The sequence below is a fragment of the Anser anser genome (assembly GCF_964211835.1).
Source record: "Anser anser genome assembly, chromosome: Z".
Taxonomy (NCBI): domain Eukaryota; kingdom Metazoa; phylum Chordata; class Aves; order Anseriformes; family Anatidae; genus Anser; species Anser anser.
The window spans coordinates 69,733,792-69,755,642 of NC_139723.1; the positions used below are offsets into that span (position 1 = coordinate 69,733,792).

The 21,851-nt window shown below is 35.8% G+C and overlaps 1 protein-coding gene across 13 annotated transcripts in view; it reads left to right on the plus strand.

The window, feature by feature from the left end:
* ARL15 (ARF like GTPase 15) overlaps positions 1 to 21,851 on the plus strand; it is a 216,987-nt gene that overhangs the window by 72,926 nt on the left and 122,210 nt on the right. For 11 of the 13 annotated variants that reach the window (XM_083818307.1, XM_083818308.1, XM_083818313.1 and 8 more), the window contains 3 exons: positions 6,440 to 6,584; positions 9,282 to 9,341; positions 16,059 to 16,267. In XM_083818307.1, coding sequence (XP_083674433.1) covers positions 6,440 to 6,584; positions 9,282 to 9,341; positions 16,059 to 16,267 — 414 coding nt within the window. Of the gene's footprint in view, positions 1 to 6,439; positions 6,585 to 9,281; positions 9,342 to 16,058; positions 16,268 to 19,417; positions 19,524 to 21,851 lie in introns of all 13 variants that reach the window. The other 2 variants (XM_083818310.1, XM_083818311.1) reach the window with 1 other exon arrangement.

Below are 21,851 nucleotides of genomic sequence, written 5' to 3' on the forward strand. Positions count from 1 at the left end.
GGCCATCTCCTTTTCTGCTTTTTCCAACTACATTTCAAATGAATTTATTTGTGTTTATTTTACCATACTTGAAATTTCTTCAGACCCTCTTGCTGCATAAATCCCAGTGTGATCCCATAAATCTCACTTCATGTATAATGAGGGAGCTCTTACCATGAGGACTGAGACTCCTATTGCAGTTTGAATTAGGGCAGCAGCAGGTTTGTTTTTTTTCTTTTGAATAAGTAATACAATGCAAGTTTTAATTTTTTGCACCTGAAGTATTTCTCTGATTTTTGTTTCTTTTAGGTTCCTATACCCATTTGGAAATGCGATTTGAATTGTACTATTACCATAAATTCTTTCTTATAGTATTACAGAAGTAATACCATGTCTAGTGTGTGTATAAAGTAAGGCCGTCTAGGGTCTTGGGTACCAAATATTTTTTCTGGGCGAAGAAAGAAAAAACAGTGTGCAGTTGACATTTAGTCAGCGTTAATTAGAGAAATTAAAAAATACCAGGTGGTCAATAAGATTTTTTCTGGATTTTGTGATCCAGTGTGGAACACAAATAATTCCTACTTTGCTGAACAAAAGAAAACACAGTTCTGTAACGCACCTTATAACATAAGTGAATCATGGAAAAGCTTTTTTTTTTTTTTCTTCCTGGGAACCTGTAAAGAGATGGCTTTTAGCAAGCCTGATACCTCTAGGCTAATTTTTTTTTTTTGGGGGTGGGGTGGGGTGTCTATGTATTTTTTATCTTTACTAGAAATTAGAAATGACGGATAGTGTTACATTCTTAACTTTGTCCATTTTTGTGGTGTTGCTACTGCCTTTTGTGCAATGATTTTTAGGGCTTTTTCAATATTTCCTTAGGTTGTGAAACTGTTTGCAAAGGCTTTTGTTCATCAGGCTTCTGTTCATCTTTTTTGTTACCTTTGTCTCTTGCTGTTAGATTTGAATGGACTGAAGGGTTGAAATGTGAGTTATTCCTGTGCAGGGAAATAAATGGAAAGCAAACTGTCAGAAAGGAGGAAACAACTTGAGCAATAGTTCTACACTTGATGAAACTTAGAAGTGTTGGAGAACCCCCTTGGAGCTTGATCTGTCACTGCCGTGAAGTCTCCTGTTCAGAGTAGCACCTGTGCCTATGTTCAGCTCTTTTGTTGACTCAGCATGACCTGTGCATATGCTGTTTTATTTTGGTAGGCTTTTACATCATACTTCTACAGTGAATATCTAAGCACATACAGAACCTGATGTTTGTTTTTCTCAGTGCTTTCTTAGAGGACAGTATGAATGGAGTGGAGAGTCGTAATTTTGTTCCTGCTCTTCTGTTATTTATGGGGAAGTGCCTGAGAGGTTAAGGTCAGAGAGTTACATTTTCCACTTTGAGCACGAGGTTTAGTGATTTGTTTTGGCTTATAGTTTCAAGGAGAAGGACTACCATTGCCTTACAGTTTTTTTTCCAGGATTATTATGTTTTTGTAGCACACAAACTTGACCGCATTCGAAGAATTTTCCTTGTAGCTAGAGCCCTGAACTTCTAGATGAAGCCTTTATCACGGAGCAGTCACTCTCACTGGAAGATAAGGGCAAAAGATCCTGTACCTTCTGCCCAAATGCAAAGATACTATCCTTCATGCTCGTGCAATGTGGCATTGAGGATCTTGATCGTAAAAAATAACTGACTTGAAACCTTTATTTTATCCTTAAGCAAGTGAGAACTTTATTTGCTTGAGAAATCAGTAAGTTCTATGTTTTGGACAGAATTCTACCATGATAGATGATTGTATCATCTTCACCCAAAGGAAGACTGCATCATGACCAGGAAGTCTTTGAAATGATGTACTCTGAATAGCACTGTCATATCTGGCTTCTCAGAAGCCATCCAGTTCATTTTTCTTGATCTTATTTGCTACAAGCCTCCTCTGCTGGTAGCAGAGTTGTCAAACATTTTGTAGAGCTACATCATTTGTTTGGTTTTGGTACTTAAGCCTTATGTCTAGTTCAGCAGGTGACTACATATAGATATTGAAAGTGTTTTGAAATGTGGTTGCTTTTTTTGAGAATCTAGGATTGTAGTTCCTCTGAAATACTGAGACGTGTTGGACAGTGGATGTTGAATAATTTCAGTGAATGAACCCAAATGTATTTCTTTCCTATTGGTCTGAGGGAAGAATTCGAGCTTCTCCTCCAAACAGTATGTTGCTATGTTATGGTCCTGCAACATTTCTGTAAGGTCGGATGTTACCAGGACTATGTTTGTTCTATAAAATTGCTGTCCTTTTTTGTTGAGAATTTGTCCTGGTTTATGGTAGCTCGTCCTTATTGCCATATATCTGTCCATCTTTCTGTGGCATAAGCCAATATAAAATTGAAATTGTGTTTAGGCCCTGAAGAGGGAGAGTGCCTTTGGGTTCAACCAGTGAGCTTACCACGTGCACATGAAGATTAGGCAGGTTAAACAAGAAGACTACTTTGTCAGTAGGCTTTGAGCTGAGGTCCCTCTACTGGATTTGGATCATTAGTCCATACTGTGATGGAGGAGCCTGAGCATAGTGGTCATTGTTAAGTCAGGTTGTGGTCTGTCAAAGAAGGCTACTGATTACAGTTTTAGTATTTTTATCTGTGCTGAAGGTCGCTTCTGGATGGCAGTGCCTATGTGAGCATTAATTTCTGCTGGTAGCCACAAATGAGTAGTGACCTGGTCGGTTTTGCCGTCATCATTGCTATGTAGATGAAGATGGGCCTTATCATCCTGTTGATTAGAAAACACAAAAGCATTTTCACTGTTTGCGTGCCTTAAAGGAGGTAGCTTTTTCCTCTTCCCATCATTTTTTTTCCAGTAGTTAATACCACCTGTGCAGCAGTATGGAAACTGAAGTGTGTACGGCTGTAACTGACACAGTCAAATGCACAGATCCCAGTGTACTGTTTTAACACCAAGGCATTCATAGAACCATTGAAGCAGTTAGGTTGGAAAAGGCCTCTAAGATCACTGAGTCCAATCTTTAACCTAGCACTGGTTAACTATGCATATATTCACACAGTGTAAATGTAGTTTATTATATATCCCTTTTTCCTCTCTCCTAGCTGTGCATAGCTTCATTCAAGTGCCTTGAATGTTTCATTATTTGCATTCAATTACTCTGCTGCTTTCTCCAGTTGTTTCCTATCTTTGGTATTGTAATTGTCCACTTTTTTTCTCCCTATCTTTTATATCATCTCTTGGTTTGAGATTCCTTTGTGCTTATGTGATCTTGTACAATACCAGAATTATGGAGCCTAATATGTGTAAGCTTTACTTTTTTTTTCTCCTTGGTATTTTGGTAGCAACTTCAGATGATTAACCAGTCCTCTGGATAGAAATGCATGCTGGGTACTAGAAGTCTATTTGTTCAACAACGTCTTAATTGAAAAATAAAAAGAGAAGGGAGGCTATATTCATAAATATAGGCAAGAGGAGGAGGGGAGCAGAGCAGAATTATGGTTGAGCTTTACAGCCTTAATTCTGGATTTCAAGAACCCTGGACGCTTGGTTTGTTAGCATTAGATGTTGCACTAACTTAGGGTATTTTTGCGTGAATGTGAGTGTGTTTAACCAACTAAGCATGAAATCCCTTGCTTCTGTTTGTCCCTATTAAATAGTGGCAACAAAAGAAACAGACAGGAGATGGGTCCAGAACAAAACAGAAATAATAGAGTATTTCACCCCAAAATGGAGAGTGAAACGAGAAGTACAATGAGTAGGCGAAGATAGACTCAATGACCGGAGGCAGTGTAATGTGTTGGAAAGAGTAGTAATTCAGGAATGTTCGCTGCCCAAAGCTTCAATCTCTGAGCGGCACATATGTCAGAAGGGTTTGGCCACCCCTGCTATAGATGCAATATTTAATGCTTTTCTCAGAAGAAACCTCTGTGGGGCTTTAAAGGGCCACAGTCTAGGATTGTCAGCTCAAATGCTGATGGACCTAAAACTGGAATAATCCGGTTGGGATAGAAATCCCTAAGCAAGAGGAAGACGGCTGACTTCTTCCCTTACCTCTTACATATCATTAAACTTGCGCGCGCAGCATGTGCACACACGCTAGTAAAATGAAAGTAACAGTGGGACTGAATATTGTACATTTTCCTGCAGACTGCAGCACCTAATTGCTCCCAGTTTCCTGGGTTAATAGATGCTTTTTTCCAAAACTGGCTAAACACATACATTTTTGCAAGATACTGTATTGTTCTATTTTAAGTACTTTCAAATCCACTCTTTCTTTTTTTTTCTTTTTTTTTTTTTCTCAAGAAACAATTAACTCTTACCTCTCTTTTCTTGTTTCTTCTCCCGTCCAGTAGCTATAGTTGTTGAACATATCAGGTTTGGGTATTTATGAAAGAGAACTGCAGTTCCTATACGAGAATTATCTGAAGACCAGTTAGGCTATTAATACGCGTTTCTCTTACATCCTTTGTATTGTTCAAATGGAGCACCGTGGTTTTGGAAACAACTGAGAGCTAATAGTGGATTGAACAACTCTAAATATTTTTTATATGTTTGTGCTTTGGGTTTTAGGAATGGCTTCTTTACACCTTACACGTTACTTGAAACTCTGTACCTTTCTGACTGTACTGTAATATATGATGACATCTTAAATAATAGTGTAGCTTTAGTCCATGCTTCATGAAATATCTCAGGATGCACTTTCTGTACATAAGCAAAAGTAGAATATAGGATGTAATTTTATTTCTTGGTCTGTGACCACTGAATTTTCTCCTCTTCCACAGTTCTTGTGGAAATGCTGGATGCACCTGCCAAAGTGCTTAAATATCCCTCGTTTGGGGCCATGCAACTTTAAGCTGCTGAGAAAACAGGACTGCAGTTACCGCTCTGTTTGTATAGTGATGTTTTGATGGTAGAGTTGTTCATTGAGCTTGAGCAGGAGGACTGTGAAACAAGTTTATAAAATTAAAATATATTATTAAAAGTATCCATTAAAATGTGACACGTTGCACATTAAGAATTCTCTTGAAAAAAAGCCTCAGTCATGCTGCTGATATAGCTACAATACATATATAATAATTTAACATCTGTGCAGAAGAAAACCAATAAAACTTCTGTAATCATAACGAACTATCTTTTCATAATCACGTTATCTTTAGATGACCTGCTTATGGTCCCAGAACCTGCTATTTGCTGCAGTGTCTTACTAATTTCTCTTCAGTTTCTTGTTTCCTGCAGTTGTCATCAGTGAAAGGGGATGGATAGTCACATAGACAAGTACTAGAATGTGTTTGTAAAGACTGGGCTTCTTTACCCAGTGCTGTGATTAGTTGTGGTTAAGATCATAAAAATGAATTAAATCTAGTAATCAGCTGCACCCTCAGCATAGTTGTGGAGACTCAGATATCTGTTGCTGGAGGTTCAAAAGCTAGGACTATGTAAAGACAAAAGGCATGAGAGAGAGGGGGAACGGCTCCACAAACACATTTTCTGGTACGTGTTATAGCAGATGTATTCTTACGTGAAGATAGCAGATATTGGGGAAAAGTACTTACGTATTTTGGGGTGGACAGGATATATTTTGGGCTTACACCTTAAATACAGAATTGCTAGCTATCCCACAATGGTATGATTTTAGTTTTTTATGTAGAAGTTTTCCATATAATGTATAAAGAAGTATATAATGAGCCTTACTAAGGGCTTAAGAGACCTGTTGGATGGGTCTGGCCTATTTTGGCAATATTATTTAAGAGACGTGAGCAGAACTCTAAAGTAGGCTTTGTGTAAGTGATTTATATTCTTTGTTCTGATTAATTCACTTCTCCAGGGAACAGTGAGAGATCTGCATTTTTATGGCCAGAACTATGTCCAGCAAAATATATTTCTCTCAAGCTATACTCTTTAACGGCTTAAATTGTTAGGTAGGACAAGTACTTTCCTCCTTCTACACACATGACAATGCAAGCCCAGGAAGGAAATCAGTAGAGCAATGCTCTCTGATTCTTTCTTGTGACAACAGGGTAAGCCTGGTCAGCAGTTGTTCAGAAGCTGCTTTGATGTTCACAGCAGGTACTGCATTAAGTTAGCACAGGAGTTTTCTACCAGTTTTCCTTCTGGAAGCAAACTCTTGAATACCCAACTGCAGAGTAAAGTAGAGCCCATACATTTCACTGTATGTGCACTGTTCATGCTATTCAAGAAATTCAAGTCACTTTCTTCAATCCAGCTCCATGAGGTTTAGGTGAAAAGTTAACAGGTATATTTAAATTTTGTTGTAAAGCTGTTCTAGATTTTACTTGAGCTGATCTCACTCTATTAACTGCTGATTTTGCCAATACAGTAAGTTAGAATAATATTTTGCTTCTGTCTAGCACCTTTCAACTTATAAATCTGATTTTAAAATCTTGTTGAATAAATATTTGCAAAAAAAAAGTAACTTCTTCCTCTTGTGTTTCCTCCTGGCAGTGTTTTAGAGCACTTTGCTGCAAGGGACCACCACCACCACGACCTGAATATGACTTGGTTTGCATAGGCCTTACTGGTTCCGGCAAGACAAGTCTTCTGTCACAGCTTTGCAGCGAAAGCCCAGAGAATATAGTGTCTACCACAGGTAGGATGCTGCCTTTATTCCATGGTGTGTACGTTTGGTGTTGCCAAAAGTTAACTTCTGAAACACAAGCAATGGCAGTAGAGAACTTCAGCTTAATCTTGCTTTTGAAGATAAATAATGTATTGTTTTGAAGCTAACCCAACTTTACTCTCCGTGTTTGGCTGTACATTGGGGAATATCCATGAAAGCATACAACTTGGAATATGTCAAAAGTCAGAGCAGACATTGTGGTCTAATAAAATAGAACCTTATGAAACAGACAATAGCAGTTTACTGGAGACAGACATTAAAAGGTTTCTTTCTTCTCTTTAGTTTTGGCTTTTGAGCAGTCTTGTTATACAATCAGAATAGAGAACATAATATAAATTAGAATGGGGTAGTGAAGCTCTGAAAATTACATCATACTTAATTTCTTATAATTGGTCAGTTCTTCTTTGTGGTATATGCTAGCATACAAAAGACTAACATAATGGGAATTATTTCTGGTGATAATCCTTCCTTTTAGATCAGCCAAGAGAGTTGTTTATGTAGTAAGAGCAGATTATTTACAAAAAGTTTGAGTGGTATTGAAAAGATGCATAGAAACAGGCACAACAACAGCTAAAAGGCATCTTAGCTGCAAAAATTTGAATATGAATGCTGATGTAAAAGAACCAGAAGGACTTAATATTGCAAAGGCAAAAAAAAAAGCCTAAGACAAAACAAACAAATAAAAACCCTTGTAGAATAGGAAAAAGGAATAAAAGGAATACCTGCCTGCCAAGTTCAGAAAGAAGACAGATTAGGACCACTGAGATGGAAGAAATCTGGATGTGTGGCTACAGGAGTTTATTAAGGTTGAATTGCAGAGGGAACAGATAGTGAGTGTTGTGCGAGTAACTTGTGTGTATAGTTAGTTTTATGGCTTTATACTGAAGCTGTGCTTCATGGACTTGAATTTTACATGACCATCCCTTAGCAACCCTAACTGGTTTTCAGTGTGTTTTTGCTTAAATTACAAGAACATAAGGTTATTTAATAAAACAGTAAGTAAACAAAGTAAAACAGGTACAAGAAAATACCTTTTTTTTTTTTCTTTGATGCATAATTAACCCATTATCTCGGTGTAATTAGAAATGCTGAAAAGATCTGACACCTCATTGTGTGGAGAAGATGTCAATGCCTAATTCAAAAGGTTAGAAGGAAATTGTTGAGCAATTTAGTCTTTTTTTCTCTTTATCTTTGGAGTTCACCTGAAATTAGTGCAAATTAAACTTTAACACTTTGGACCCTGAAAGAAATAGTCATAGCAATGTAAACAGCAATATAGATCTATCAAAGGAAATAATGAAAATACAACTCATTTTAAAATTAAGTTTCTTACATGTTTCTAGATAGTAGCATCAAAATTCTATCGTGTAGTTAGGCAACTTGAGAAATGCAAATGGACTCCAGAGAAAACTGGGTAGCATCCAAATCAAAATGATAATTAGCTAGGATACTCAGCTTATAATAAATGTATCTATTTGTAACCTTTGCTATATTAGAAAATATGATTGAGAATCAGTAAATAAGTGAGAGCTTCTCCATTTGGTTTTCAAACTATACCCTGTATTTTTGATTTTCTCATCAAGTCCACTCACGTCCATTCCAGCTTTTAGTTTTCTAGGAAGAGTTTAGGAATTATTTTAAGACAACAAACCATTACAAAATTATTCCCTTCAGAATTTCTTGCACTTTCCTGTACTGCACCTTACACTGATCAGGATTGGAGTTAGGGTACGAGAATAGCTTATTGGTCTGATCTGGGAGAACAAATTCCTTGTGTCTGTTAAATGATAGCTAATGAACCCAGGGTGACACACATTCTTCAAAACTGGTTAACTTAGTTCGTAGGTATGTAATCATCTTGAAACTGCTTGTGATAGATGGAAATAAATTCAATGTCTACCAATAGTTCATGCTGAAAGAACAGATATAGTTTTTCTTATATACACGTACATGTCCGTATGTATCTACAGTTTAGGATGTAGTACATTGATGGTTTGCCGCAAGCCTTGCTAATTCCCTTTCTTTTGGCTGTCTTCATTTCCAGGTAGAAGAAAACATCAATTACTATTTATTTTTTTAAGCATTTAACAGGCTAATAGAAGATTCATAGACACTAGAGTGTGCTTGGAACCACTTTAGTAAATACCACTCAGGTCTGCAAAAGGATCTTTCTGTTAATAATATTTATAGACAGGATTAATACTCTAAGTGTAACTAAAACCTGTGAAGTTCAAATGTAAGACAAAGTGATTTAAATAACACATTGTCTTCCAAGTTTCCTAATAAATTGTACAAGAGTCACTTCATATTATTGGTAATTTGAAATCTAAGCTTCAGTTACAGATGCATTAAAAGATTATTTTATAAAAATGTATTTCATTCCATCTACCTACCAAATGGTAGATGACCTGGGTGGAAATTTTGTGCTGTATTTAATGTATGCCAGCTATTAAATTGTATCTCTGTAAATGTCTTAGCTCTTGCTGATTTGTCTCCCTGCACCCTGCAACTGATATTTTTAAAACATCATATTTAAACAGAATTTCATATGCAAAATATTGTGGTTTTTATTTTTTTGGTGAAAAATGTAGTCTTTTCTAAATGTATGGAATTGATTTCAAATGGCCTCATTGATAAATCACATTTTAATCTCTTTTCTGTTTTCAGGTTTTAGCATAAAAGCAGTGCCATTCCAGAATGCCATTTTGAATGTAAAAGAACTTGGAGGTATAGCATTTATTCTTTTGATTATAAAAAGATACAGTGTCTAAATCTCATCATACCAAAATATTAGCTGTTTTAAATTTAAAAATGATAAATCATTGGGGCTGGAATTTAAAATCCGTTTTTCACAACAGTACATAAAGTTGAGAAAGATTGAAAAGAAAGTAAAAAGTAGTAGTTTCTGCCTTTGGTGTTATCAAAGAGAAATTTTTTTCTTATTCATTTGTTAAGGCATTGTTATCTAAGTTCCCTTTAGTTTAAAGGTCTAGTCCAGGCATTTGATCTTGGAAACCTGGAGGAAGACAGAGGGGCATCTGTTTCTAACAATCACTGTCCATTCTTGCATACTATTCAAAGTGTGAAATTCAATATAGTTTTAATTTTTGATACTCTATTTTAAAATTACCTTTTAGGTTTAGGTAACTGAAAATTGAAAGCTTCATATATGTTTGTACAGCAAAGTAGTAACAGCTAATATTTAAGGAACTTAGAGCAAAAGTCATACTGTTTAAGGTTCTTGTATTCAGCAGCCAAGAAGTTATGTGAAACAGATGGTGACTGTGTAGTATCCTTTTTGTTTGGCTGAACCAATATCCTTCCTCGAGGTCGAAAATGGTGCTAGTTTTGAGTGTGCTGGTTGACTGCTGGAGCTGCTAATGAAGCCAGATTTTGTTTCTTCATTTCTGTAGGGATTGTAAAACTTCATGCAAAGCATATAGAAAACAGTTGTCTTCTTTCATCTGTTATGGTTTGATTATTTCTTCATCGGTCTTCAAGGTTTGGGACATGGAACAAAGTTTGCTGTACTTTTTGCATTTTTTTTAAGAACATGGTACTAGAATATTAAAACAAAACAAAAATCCTAGTTTTGCTTTCTATTTATTTATTATTTATTTTTTTTAAGCTAGACTGCCTCCCTACCAGAAATCAGTGTTTTTATCCCATTCCATAAATATTAAATGCTTAATTTATAAACATTTGATTCCAATTTTCAAATCAAACTTAGGCCTGCTTGAATTACTTGAAAAAGAACTCTTCTTTTATTTGCTTGAATTATTTGAAAAAAATATCTTCCTTTAGTTACTGACCAAGCTGAACTTTCCATTCTGTAACTTTTTATTTTGATACACCACAATTCCTTCCTGCTTTTTGTGAAATTAAAGTACCACTTTCTTCCAAAAACTTTGTCCATAAAATACTGTCTGTAGTTTGAATTGCTGTGAAGATGTGGTATGCCCCAAACCATGTTCTTTCAGAATGCACTCTTACCGTGGTAACTTGAAACATCTCTCTGAATTACACAACTTAACTGAGTAATGGTGCAAAAAGAAATTACAGATGTGATGATTTTCTGCTATGGTGCAGTAATCTCTGGTGAAAACTCTGAATGAAATCGTGTTTGATGAACATAAGGAAGAATGGGGAAAGAATGGAAAAATAAAGCGTGCTAATGTATTGTTTGAAATTTTTTAACACTGTTTTAATAAAAGAAATTTGGGATACTGAATGCTGAAGTTTATTCTCAAGACAGATAATGAAGGTGCAAAGGCACTATGAAGCTTTTTTTTTTTTGGCTCTAAGGAGTTTGTTTCCAGCCTTAAGACCCAGCACCTGCAGCCACCATTTATTCAGTATGTTTATTCAGTCATTCACTGCTGTAATGCTGTCAGAGCAGAATATAAAATTAGGGCAGTTGTCATGACATGGATACTTAGGCCTATGTCAAGATTACAGGCCCAAACTGTAGGCCACCTAATAATTTACAGTTGTGGGTGTTTTTTTTTTGTTTGGTTGGTTTTGTTTGTTTGGTTTTGTTTGGTTTTGTTTTTTGAATAAGCCTATTTGAACCTGGTCAAATTTAAATGAATAATTTTGGACGAGAATAGCTCTTTTTATTCTTACTAATTCCAAAAAATACTAACAACATGTTATAGGATTTATTAACTTTCTCTGTTTTATGTACTAAGATGCATTGTCACGTGTTTGTGTTAGATTTTTGTAAGCTACCTAAAGGCTTTTTGCATGAGCATAGATAACCAACATGTTGTGTAATCATCTTTTAAATTCCATTTAAGACAAAACGTATTAACCAGTTAGCAAAAGTGGAGTGCTTAGTATCAGGGATGCTTGAAGTTCCATGCAGTTGAGCAAGCCCAGGATAAGAGAACTGTCCTCCCCACTGCTGTTTCTCCTTAAGCTTCATGACCAAAGTAATAAATTCACACCCTTAAACCAGCCAAATTAATTGTGTAGGTGAGAGCTCGAGAACCAATAACTTTTAAACAGGATTGGTTAAACAAAGCATGCGTATTTTGTCCTAATTTGGAAATAAAGAGCCAGAGAGAGAAGAGAGTAGGAGGGGTAGTCATACTGTCATGCAAACCATGTTGAATGGAAAATGTAAACACCTGGAGAAGATGGCAGTAGCTGTCAGGTAGTAAAGAAAAAGATGAGGTAGGAGGGGAGTATGTTGACCTGTTAATTAGCATTTAATTTTTAAATAGGTATGGGCAAACCACCTTCCTTTGTTCTGTGGAGAAAGGGGGGAAGGCTGAACGCTCTTTTAACATAGGCTGGTAGAGCAGCTAAATTTCATCTATTTAGTCATCAGAAAACTGATCCCACAAGTAAATGCCAGCCTAAGTAATCCTAACAGGGACATATTAAAACAAAGCAATAAAATCTCATTACTGTATTTGACTAAAAGGCAGTTGACACCTCTACAAAATCTGGTCATGGAGTGTATGTAATGCCATCTGTGACATATCTGCATCTAACAGTTTACAGAACATCTTAGCAGATGACATTTTTAGATGACCCTGATGAGCTGTCCAAGCTGTGAGTTGCACAGAGATGTTCAGCTTCTGAAAGCATTAAAGATGGATCTGTTTGCTATCAATCATACTCAAGACTTCTGTTCAAATGGTGCCTAAGCTCTTCCACATAGTTTCCTCATTTCATAGATAAGAATCATTTACACCTGTTTACTGACTTTGTTAACTTGAGTCCTGATGCAATTCAGACAAGGATTGAGCAGTAGTGATCTTTCCACTGTTCTGGGAAAATATTCTTCTACAATTAGCTTTTTACAGTGTGAATAGAAATTTACTATTTAACTCAAAGCAAATTGGAGTCATGTAAGCACTGCCTGCCTATCTACAATAGGATAAGCAAAAAAACCCCACAAATTTTCTAGTTTCACTTTCTGCAGAGTAGGGGCTGTTTATTATTGAGTAGGATTTTTGTGAAAAGTAGAAATTTCTTGGTTTGCTTAAAAACAAAACAAACAAACAAAAAACCTCTGTCTCCTGATGGATTTGCTACTTGGTTTTCTTCAGGCTGAATCAAAGGGTGGAGTACAGATAGCATCCTAGTTTATCACCATAAACTACACCTACATTTTACGAACAGTGCCCGCCCACCCCTTCAACCCCCCCCCCAAAAAAAAAAAAAATTTGAGTTTTTGATTCTAGCCAGAAACAGCTTTGAAAGGCTAAAGCTGATTCAAAGTTTTGTGAGCCAGTCAGCAGAAGGGCTAGACAGACAGAAATAACACAGCTGTGGTAGACTTCCTGCATTCTTTATATGCTTGCTGGTGTCAAGTGCCGTAGAGACAGATGCATAAAGAGCTTTCCGTAGGAGATTGTCTGTGCTGTAGCTGAAGGTGTGACTCCAGTTAAGATGAGGTTGCATCTGAGACGCTGGGCACTGGTAGCACTCTTCAGTCTGGGAAGTTGTGTTGCTTCATCTGTGATCCCAGCTGCTGTGGGCGTCTACAGGACAGCTGGAGGGAGAGTAGATACGGCATAGTGGGTAGAGAAGAAACTGGTGGATGCTTTTCTAGTTGCCAACCATTCTTTCCTTGCTCTAGAGGACTTACTGTGTGTTTAGATAGAGGGGAAAAAAGGGGGGGGGGGGAGAGGGAAGGCTGTGAACAATTGTCATCTATAAAGTCCAGTTTACTGTGGTGTGTCACCTACTGCAGGCTATTAAAGCTTAAGGCTTTAATAAATGTTAGAGCATATTGCAGGACACATGTTTTCTTTTCGTCCTTTCCTCTGACTAGAGCGGGAAATTTTTATTTTAAATTCCACATTTTAAGATGGCAGTATAACATACCTAAGGAGATGCTTAAGGAGATCGAACTGCCTCTTCACAGACAAGTGTATATATGGTGTTTTTAAAACTTGCACGTGCTTGCAACCTAAATGTTGTTCTAACAGTTTTAAATATCAGAATAGCTGGAAATTCAAAGCTGGAGACGGCACCTGTGTTAGCTAATAGGGAAAATACTGAAGGCCTGACTTCTCAGTGGGGAAGCATGGAAGGCAGAGAAGAGGTGAGAGAGATGTTTTTCATAAACTTGAGTTTAACAGAAGCATTCATGCACAGGCTAGATTATCTTGATGCAAAGGCTGTGTGGCATTTATGCTATCAATGCAGACTTGCTGCAAGTTTGACAGCTAACAAATTTGACACCTTCAAGTTCTTTTCAGTGAAATTCTTCTGTGATACTATGTTCTGTTCTCTTACAAGCACTGAAAAGGAGGGAAATAAAGGTAGCCTCATATTGCCATGAATGAAGCACAGCGTTTTTTTTTCCTTAGAAATAGTCAGTAATCTTACTAAGATAATACTCTGGGTTTGGCAGCAACATGTGGTTGAAAAGAAGCTGGCTGAATCTTAGGGTAGGTGAGAGTTGTTATATTATTATGACAAAAAAAAAAAAGGCACAAAAAACACTTTCGAAGAACTGGTCATGTTGTTGGCCTTTTAGTTCCCTGAAAATTATAATCTTTTTTTTTTTTTTTTTTTCAAGTAATGTGATACTCAAATGACTGTGGCTGACACTGCTGTGCATTGCTGTGTTAAGTAGAGTCTCTCAGGCTGAAAACTCCTGTGGCCGCTAGTTCTCCTTGGTTCTGTTACAGTGAGTTGTTTGGAAGGACTGGTGTGTATATAATAGGTGCTATGAAATTCTTTCATTTCTGTACAAATACAATTGATAGATATTACAGTGGTAAGGAAACACAATTAACTTCCAGTGCAATCCCTCTCCTGTATAAGTAATGTTGATCTTCAGAAGTTGACAATAAAGTAAAAGAAATACATGTCCTGTTTGTACATCATTACTTCATGAGCCTGGTTAAATTAGTAAAGAAATTAAGCAAGGTCTTGACTAAATCCCATGACTGTCAAGTAACCAATCCTTTAGGTCTTTTGCATAAAACCAGCGTTCAGATCTGAATCCAGTATTCTCTGTAGGAAAAAGTGTGTATTCACGATGTTAATTAGCTACCTAGATTGTGCTGGGTGCAAGACAGAGACTGAGTGCTTCAGGTTCCAGTGTCATCAGAACAGTGAAGGGAGTAACTCCATGGAGTGAGATTTGAATACTCAGTGTTGGATGCGTAAAGCAAAATGGTGCGAATTCCTTCTTAAATTTTGATTTCTTCACCTGTTTTTTAGTGTCTCTTTTCAGTTGTACAATGCACAAATTAAGTTAATATTTTAAGTGTCATAGCAAAGTTATAGTAATAGTATTGCATTAAATTCTCATTTTATGACTACATGTTGGTCAAAAACTTCGTAGTCAGTTGTTTTGTTCCATCGGAAAATGGAGTTTTCTTATTATCAGAACTTGGTATCCATCTCAACATTAAAGTTCACTTTTCCCTATATCAACGTAAGAATAGTGTATGTAAAGTGTATGTATCCAAAAAAATTCAGCACATTTCTTCAAATCACTGTCTTGCAGACATGTCAAGTTTTCTCCTACCGTATTGCTGTTGCTGTTCACTTTTTAATGATAGTCCCCATGAGTGTAGTGCCAGATTCAGACATTCAAAGAATAGCCCGTGTCCAAATTGTTGTTTAGATAGTTTGACAGCTGTCAAATAATTTTTTTTTCCTACCTCAGTGTTACAACATATGCTGCTCTCCAGGGGAGACAAAGGCTTTCTATAGATAACCTTATTGCTTGGCTTCTGTTGAGTTGGCTGAGTGCCACTGAACTGTGTCCTAAAATTTACTGTGGCACATAAGCCTGTACAGTCAGTCACGTACGTGTCTAGTGTTGGGCTCTTCCAGAATCTGTCATGTGGCTGAGATAGTAAAAGTAGTTGAAATTAATACCTTTGCAAACTGTCACCCTATCGCCTCATTCCCTGTTCAACTCACTATTGTATCACGATTTTCCTCATTAAATGTGTAATTGCAACTTTAGTACGTTTTCCTGACACCTCTTTTCACTGATTATGAAATATATGATGGTTTGGAGGTAAACTGAAAGACCTTACCATACTTAATAATGAACAACTGACATAACAGGAACCACAGGTTAAGCTACATGGCTAAGGAAAAAAGAATGGGCAAAGGATGTCCTGTCTACTTGTTATTATCAGGATATTTCAGTGAGAAAGTATGGGATTAGCCTAGCCAACATTGAAAGTGTAGTAGTTCTGCCAGTAATTGTTTATGGAGCAGAAACTTTCAATGCCTTGAGTCACATTCTTTCCTTATTTAAACGATGTTAGTTTCTATGTTTGTGTTTGTGTACGTGTGTCCCGGATTTATGGTTGCTTTTTTTAATGTGCGTTTATGAGAGAAAATTTAGTAGATTGCTTTGATTGTTCTAAGTAGAAGGATTATTTTTGGTTATAAGTGTTAAGACTGTTCAATTATATTTATTTTAATTAGCTCTTATTATTGTCTTGAAAGGGGCTGACAATATCAGGAAATACTGGAGTCGTTACTACCAAGGATCCCAAGGGGTAATATTTGTATTAGACAGTGCCTCCTCTGAAGATGACCTAGAAACTGCTAGGAATGAACTGCATTCAGCTCTCCAGCACCCCCAGTTATGTACTTTGCCGTTTTTAATACTGGCCAATCATCAAGACAAGCCAGCAGCTCGCTCCGTACAAGAGGTATGTTAACGTGGCAGCATCTTGCCTGTTTGTATTTACTGTCTGCACACCACTGACCCATTATTACTTATTACCCAGACATCCTAGTTATGAACTGGCCTCAGTTAGCCTTTGTTGTAAGTACACAGACCAAGAACAGCCCCTGCCCCTAAGAATTTAGTCCAATGCACTCTATACAGGCTTAGTTGCTCTGGAAAACAAACAAGTGATACTTGGATACAAACACAGTTCTGCTTTTTCGCTGTATTTTGCTGAAGGGAGAAAAGACATTTTAACTACTCTTATCAAAAGCTGCTGGGACGGTGTTTTTTGTTGTTGTTTTGCTTTTTTTTTTTTCTATTACTTTTAATCTTCTAGTATCCCATTATTCTATGCAACTGCTTAAAGCAATAGATTGTTTGCAGCCATGGGTAGCCTTTATATAAAAGCTTTTTTTCTGAAGTTTTATGTAATGAAGTGAGGGCAGAGTTGCAATTCCTGTTGTGAAGTTCTTGAGCTGTTCTGATTTTCTTCTTTTAAGCAGTAATGTTTTTGTCTAATTTCTAGCTATCACATGGTAAATTACATAATTCTTCTTTTCAGTGTACTGAAACGTGCTCTTAAGTTTCTTAAGTTTACAGTGCTCTTAAGTTTCTGAAAAATTCTTTTCTCACACATTCTAATGAAATTGAGGAAATGCTGAAAGTTACTTACTCTTCTTGAAAAACTTTTCTTCTGAAGTTGTAGGAAGAAATTAAAATCCTGTTGTGTCATTCTGTTCATAACTGTCATTTAAAGAACTCTTCATATTAAAGATTATACGTGAAATCTTGTTTGTTCTGTGAGTGGTGTTTTTCATACATCAGAGTCAAAACTGTTTCAGCACTTTACTGTGTTGCTGATTGGTATTTGAAATTCTTCCTTTCTTAGGTGTATATCTTTGTCTAAAATATGATATTTATGAAGAATGCATATTTGATTCAATGCAAAACTTAATCATCTGTAGGATAACTGCTATTTGTGCAGTATATTTGCATGTACTTTCTCTGCTGCTTTATGCTTTCTATGCCAAAAGAGACAATATAGTTAAGTTTATTATGTGTTAAGTAGGAGAAATGTAAATAGTGATGTTTTTAATATGAGGAAGAAAGTAAGTGAAAATTGTGTAAATTGAAATGTAAAAATCTGTATTAAATCGCTGATCCTTTCCTCCAAGATTCTGTGTTTAAAAGAGAAAAAGAAAAAAAAAATTGGATTTGGATTTTAAGTTGCATAAAAAAGTAAGCTGAAATGATGCAGGGATTGAATCTACAATTCTAGGTCTTGTTCACCTAAAAATGGATGTAGGAAGAAGTAATGAATATTTGGAGGAAATGTAATGTGTATTTTAATATATCAAGCTATTAATTTATTCTAGTTTATTGTGCAAGGTAAAAACAAACCATATATTCCTCAGCCTTTCACTTGAAAACTGACATTATCCGAATACATGACTGGTTTCATTTAGTTCTTCAAATATGCCCAAGGTATTTTGATTTTACCCTTTTTTTTCATAGAGTAATACAGATTAGTTTCCATCAATGGATTTTTTTTTCATGATTTAACTATTTTCAAGCATTTATTGTTTTACTATTTTTTTCCTTTTTGAAATGGCCATATTGGGTTTAACGTTAATTGAAAGTTTAGTTATAAGTCTTGTTTAAGAAATGTTCTTTCTCTGGTTTCATATGAAAAGTGAATATAGGAGAGGAATGATGTCTTTGTGCCATGTGCTATATGCCAGTTGGTTTGCTCCATGGCAAGTTATAGATGTAACTCTTCATTTTGCAGTTGAGCCCATTTGGGTAGACTTCTGGGCATATACCAAATCCTTTGTGTATTTAGAGGTAATGTTTCTTCTCTTTTATTGACAGTACCCTCTTTCTCTCTTTATCCCTCCACATCATTACCAATTGTTTGATATCTCAGTGGAGTAACAGATCTTTATATGCTTACAGCAGTATTTAAATACATTTCTACTGAATGCTTTTAAAAAAATCTTGGTTTATACTTGTAGCAAACAAGTCTTGATTGCTACTTTGAGTCTGTATGAAATGCTGAATACAATAATTTTGTTGAATGCACACAGCTAATGCATATCTTCAGAACAAAAATTCTGTATCGTGGGGTGTATGTCTGTGAATTTTTTACTTAAGAATAGTCGAGAAAAAAAAAAAGTATTTTGAACTGAAGGGGGCTGTCACAAAGTTATTCCTGGTATTTCATCCCTGAAAAAAGTGATGTCATGTGCTTGCTGTGAATGCAAAGTGGGAGTCTTACTCAATTTTCCAGATGTTGAAATAGAAATTTCTTGGTTTCTTAGAGGTTTTGCTGTGCTTTTGTCCTCATTAGTGAGGTCTGACATGAAAGGAAAATGCTGACTCATCACATCACCATTTCTTATTCCTAAAAAGAGCATTTTTAAAAATTTAATAAAGAAAATCTGTTAAGCATTGGCAGTTTTGTTAGACTTTTTTTGCAGAACTACATGAAGTTTAGATAGTTCCATGCTTTTTTTTGTGTCATAAGATAAATGAAACACAGTTGAAATTTAAAATTATGTATGTCTTCTTTTAGACAACAAGTTGCCTTTCTTTAATGGATATGATAGGACCCCTTGGAGTATAATTAAAGAAAATGTCTGAGTTGAGTTGTGTGTAATAGGAATTGTAGAAAAATATTTATCTACAACAAAAATCCTTCACAAAACTGTAAAACTGCCAAGCACTTTCTGCAACAGATGTTAGTTATATTTATTGTTGGGAAGTGCAGTTGCTTTAGCTTTTCAGAATTTTATATTTTATTTTAAGTCTTTTTTTCTATGCATTGCATAGGTTAAAACAATATCATAGAAGCTATATACTTTAAGTATTAAACAATATCATGAATAGCTCAATTCAAAATTACAATAGCTTTTTTGGAGAATATCCAGTCAGTTTGTTTAATCATGAAATGTAATTGAACATTTTCAGGCATGATTGGAGAATATACTTCATGTTACTGAAGTGATCAGGAAAACTTACAGGAGAAACTAAACTGAAATACTGATCAGAAATGTGATCTTATCTTCCTCTATTCAGTTGCTGGTTGGGTTTCCTTTATTTATTTATTTTTTTATTTTTTAAATCATAGAATCACAGAATAGTTTGGGTTGGAAGGAACCTTAAAGATCATCCAGTTTCAATCCCTTGCCATGGGCAGGGACACTTCCCACTAGAAGGACAGTAAACCAAAAAAGGTACATTTGACATTTTATTCTAGAAGCTGGGAATGAAGATGTACCTCTTAATTCTGTTATATCAACTTGCATGGTATTTATTTCATCTTCCCGTATTAAAGATATTTGTAAGTTGTTTTGATGTTTGTTGTAGCACTAGCGCATACTTAAATGATTTCAAATAGCTGCTAAGTGCATTAACTGGAGCATAAAACTGAGGCAATAATATTTAAGTTAATAGGTATATTGCAAAATAACCTTATTTTAGTTTAAAATTACAGTAATGAAGAATTAATCATGTGGAAGTCTGTTCTTACTGCTATATTGGAACCCTCCTGTATTAAAAAATTTAGAGTTGCAAACAAAACAAAAATTAGTTACTCAACAGATGGGGAAGATCGTGTGAGAGTGGCATAGCAGTTTGGCCACTGTTTCCAAAATACTGGGTGCAATTCTAGAACAGTGTACCTAATTATATATGTGTATATTACATAAATGCATAAAATTAAATAAATTATATATATATAAACCATAATATATAGATAGATAGATATTTTTCTGATGGAGTGTATTTCTGGTGTTCCATCAAAAGTTGCTTTTGGTTATAGACAAGTGTTTTTGATTAGTCAAATTTCTTTAAAGGCTTAAAATATAACAGGAGGTTTTTGGTGTTAAGAGTATTGTAAATTGCTTTGCAAGTGAACCTGTTCACTTGTTGATTTTTATTTTGGAATCTGTGTTGCTTTGTGTGCTAATACTGGAAGCTGGATTTTTCAGTACATTCCTATGATTTGAACCAGTATGCAAACTGTGAGTCACTTACCTCCAAAGTCGCAAAAATATTTAGGAGTGACAGGTAGGATGAGTTGGAAGCTGTTCGCGGCCATTGTGCTTCAGGAACAGGCAAACACTTACCTGAATGTATTGAAGAATTGTAGAAGCCCCATCAGGCTGATGAAAGCAGAAACTGAATTGGACTGTGAAGCTTTGCCAGTTCAGTAGTGAAGCTACATATTTGGTGGTGGAATGTTGATTTTGGGGAGTTTCTGGTTTTCGGTTTCGTGGTGTTTTATTTGTTTTGTTTTGTTTGTTTGTTTTAAGATACAAGGCTGCTTGCAAGATCACATATGTGAAGACATCCATAGAGTTTAATTTTTGTTGTGTTTTCTTTTGCTTATCCAAAAGTGCAAATAATTAACACATTTCTTTCATATCTTTAGATTTTTGACCACTTGTTCCAGTGGAAATCATTGAAGAAGTCTTCTAAATTTCCTTTTTTAGACGTGCCAGCACATTTAATATGCAATGAGACTAGCAGACAGTCTTCTCAGTCTGTTTTAAGATTATCTTTCTTTGTTATCTTTCTAAATATTGTCAGGAAAAAAGGTGAAAAAATATTATGTGAGCTGATCACACGTGCTTTTTTCTCTTGTGTAGGAGGTCTTGCTTTAAAGTTGAAGTACTGATGGGTGTGTGAAACTCCTGAGGAAAGTCTTCCCAATTTTCTTTTTTCTTCATTAGAGCATGATTAAAAATGTCATTGAATTACAAACAGTATTTTCAAAATCAAATGTGAAAGATTGGTCCCTTGATTGCATGAATTGTGGTGTTTTTATTTATTTGACAGTATTTTAAGGTGTTTGGGTTTTCAGTTGTGGATGGTGTCCAGTTTGGTTTTCTGCTAGCGGAAAAGCAGAGGGTGGCTCTCCTTGCTAAGTGAACCACTACAGTGATGTAGGGACTGTTACACCACAAGCTTTTCCTCTCTTGTTTAAGTCTGGAATTAATTGTGTAGATAAACAATGTTGTCTTGATGCCTTAAGTTTCTTGAAACTAAATTGTTGCAGTACAATGGCCAGGTTTATCAGGGGCTGTGCAGGGGATCTGGAGAGCTATGGAAACTGTTCTTTCTGGGCCTGACGCTTTATAGTCCAAGCTGGCTGCACATGACATGCTTAATTCCAGGACTTAATTACTTCTTCTTATTGTGTGTAAGGTAGATCAGTGTCCTTGTGCTATTTTGCCATAGTTTGTCTTGTATTTTCTGTTGGTTAGGTAAAAATAATTTCTTTTTGGAAAACCTTTCAACTTTCCAATGTGTGAATATTATTATAGATGTCACTACTAACAATCTGAAAAATGGCATTGATAAGTTGGTAAGAGGTTAAGTTTCAGAGAGAGTTCAGTATCTCAGCTAAAAGCTTTGAAAAGATTGTACCTCCAGAAGCAGAAAATAATAATAAAATAAAAAAAAACAAACAAAAAAACCAGCCTGAAGCCAAGAGCAAAAATGGAAGTATACTGGCTGCACTCAGTCCCATTCTTGCCCTGCTCAAACCTTGCAAATCA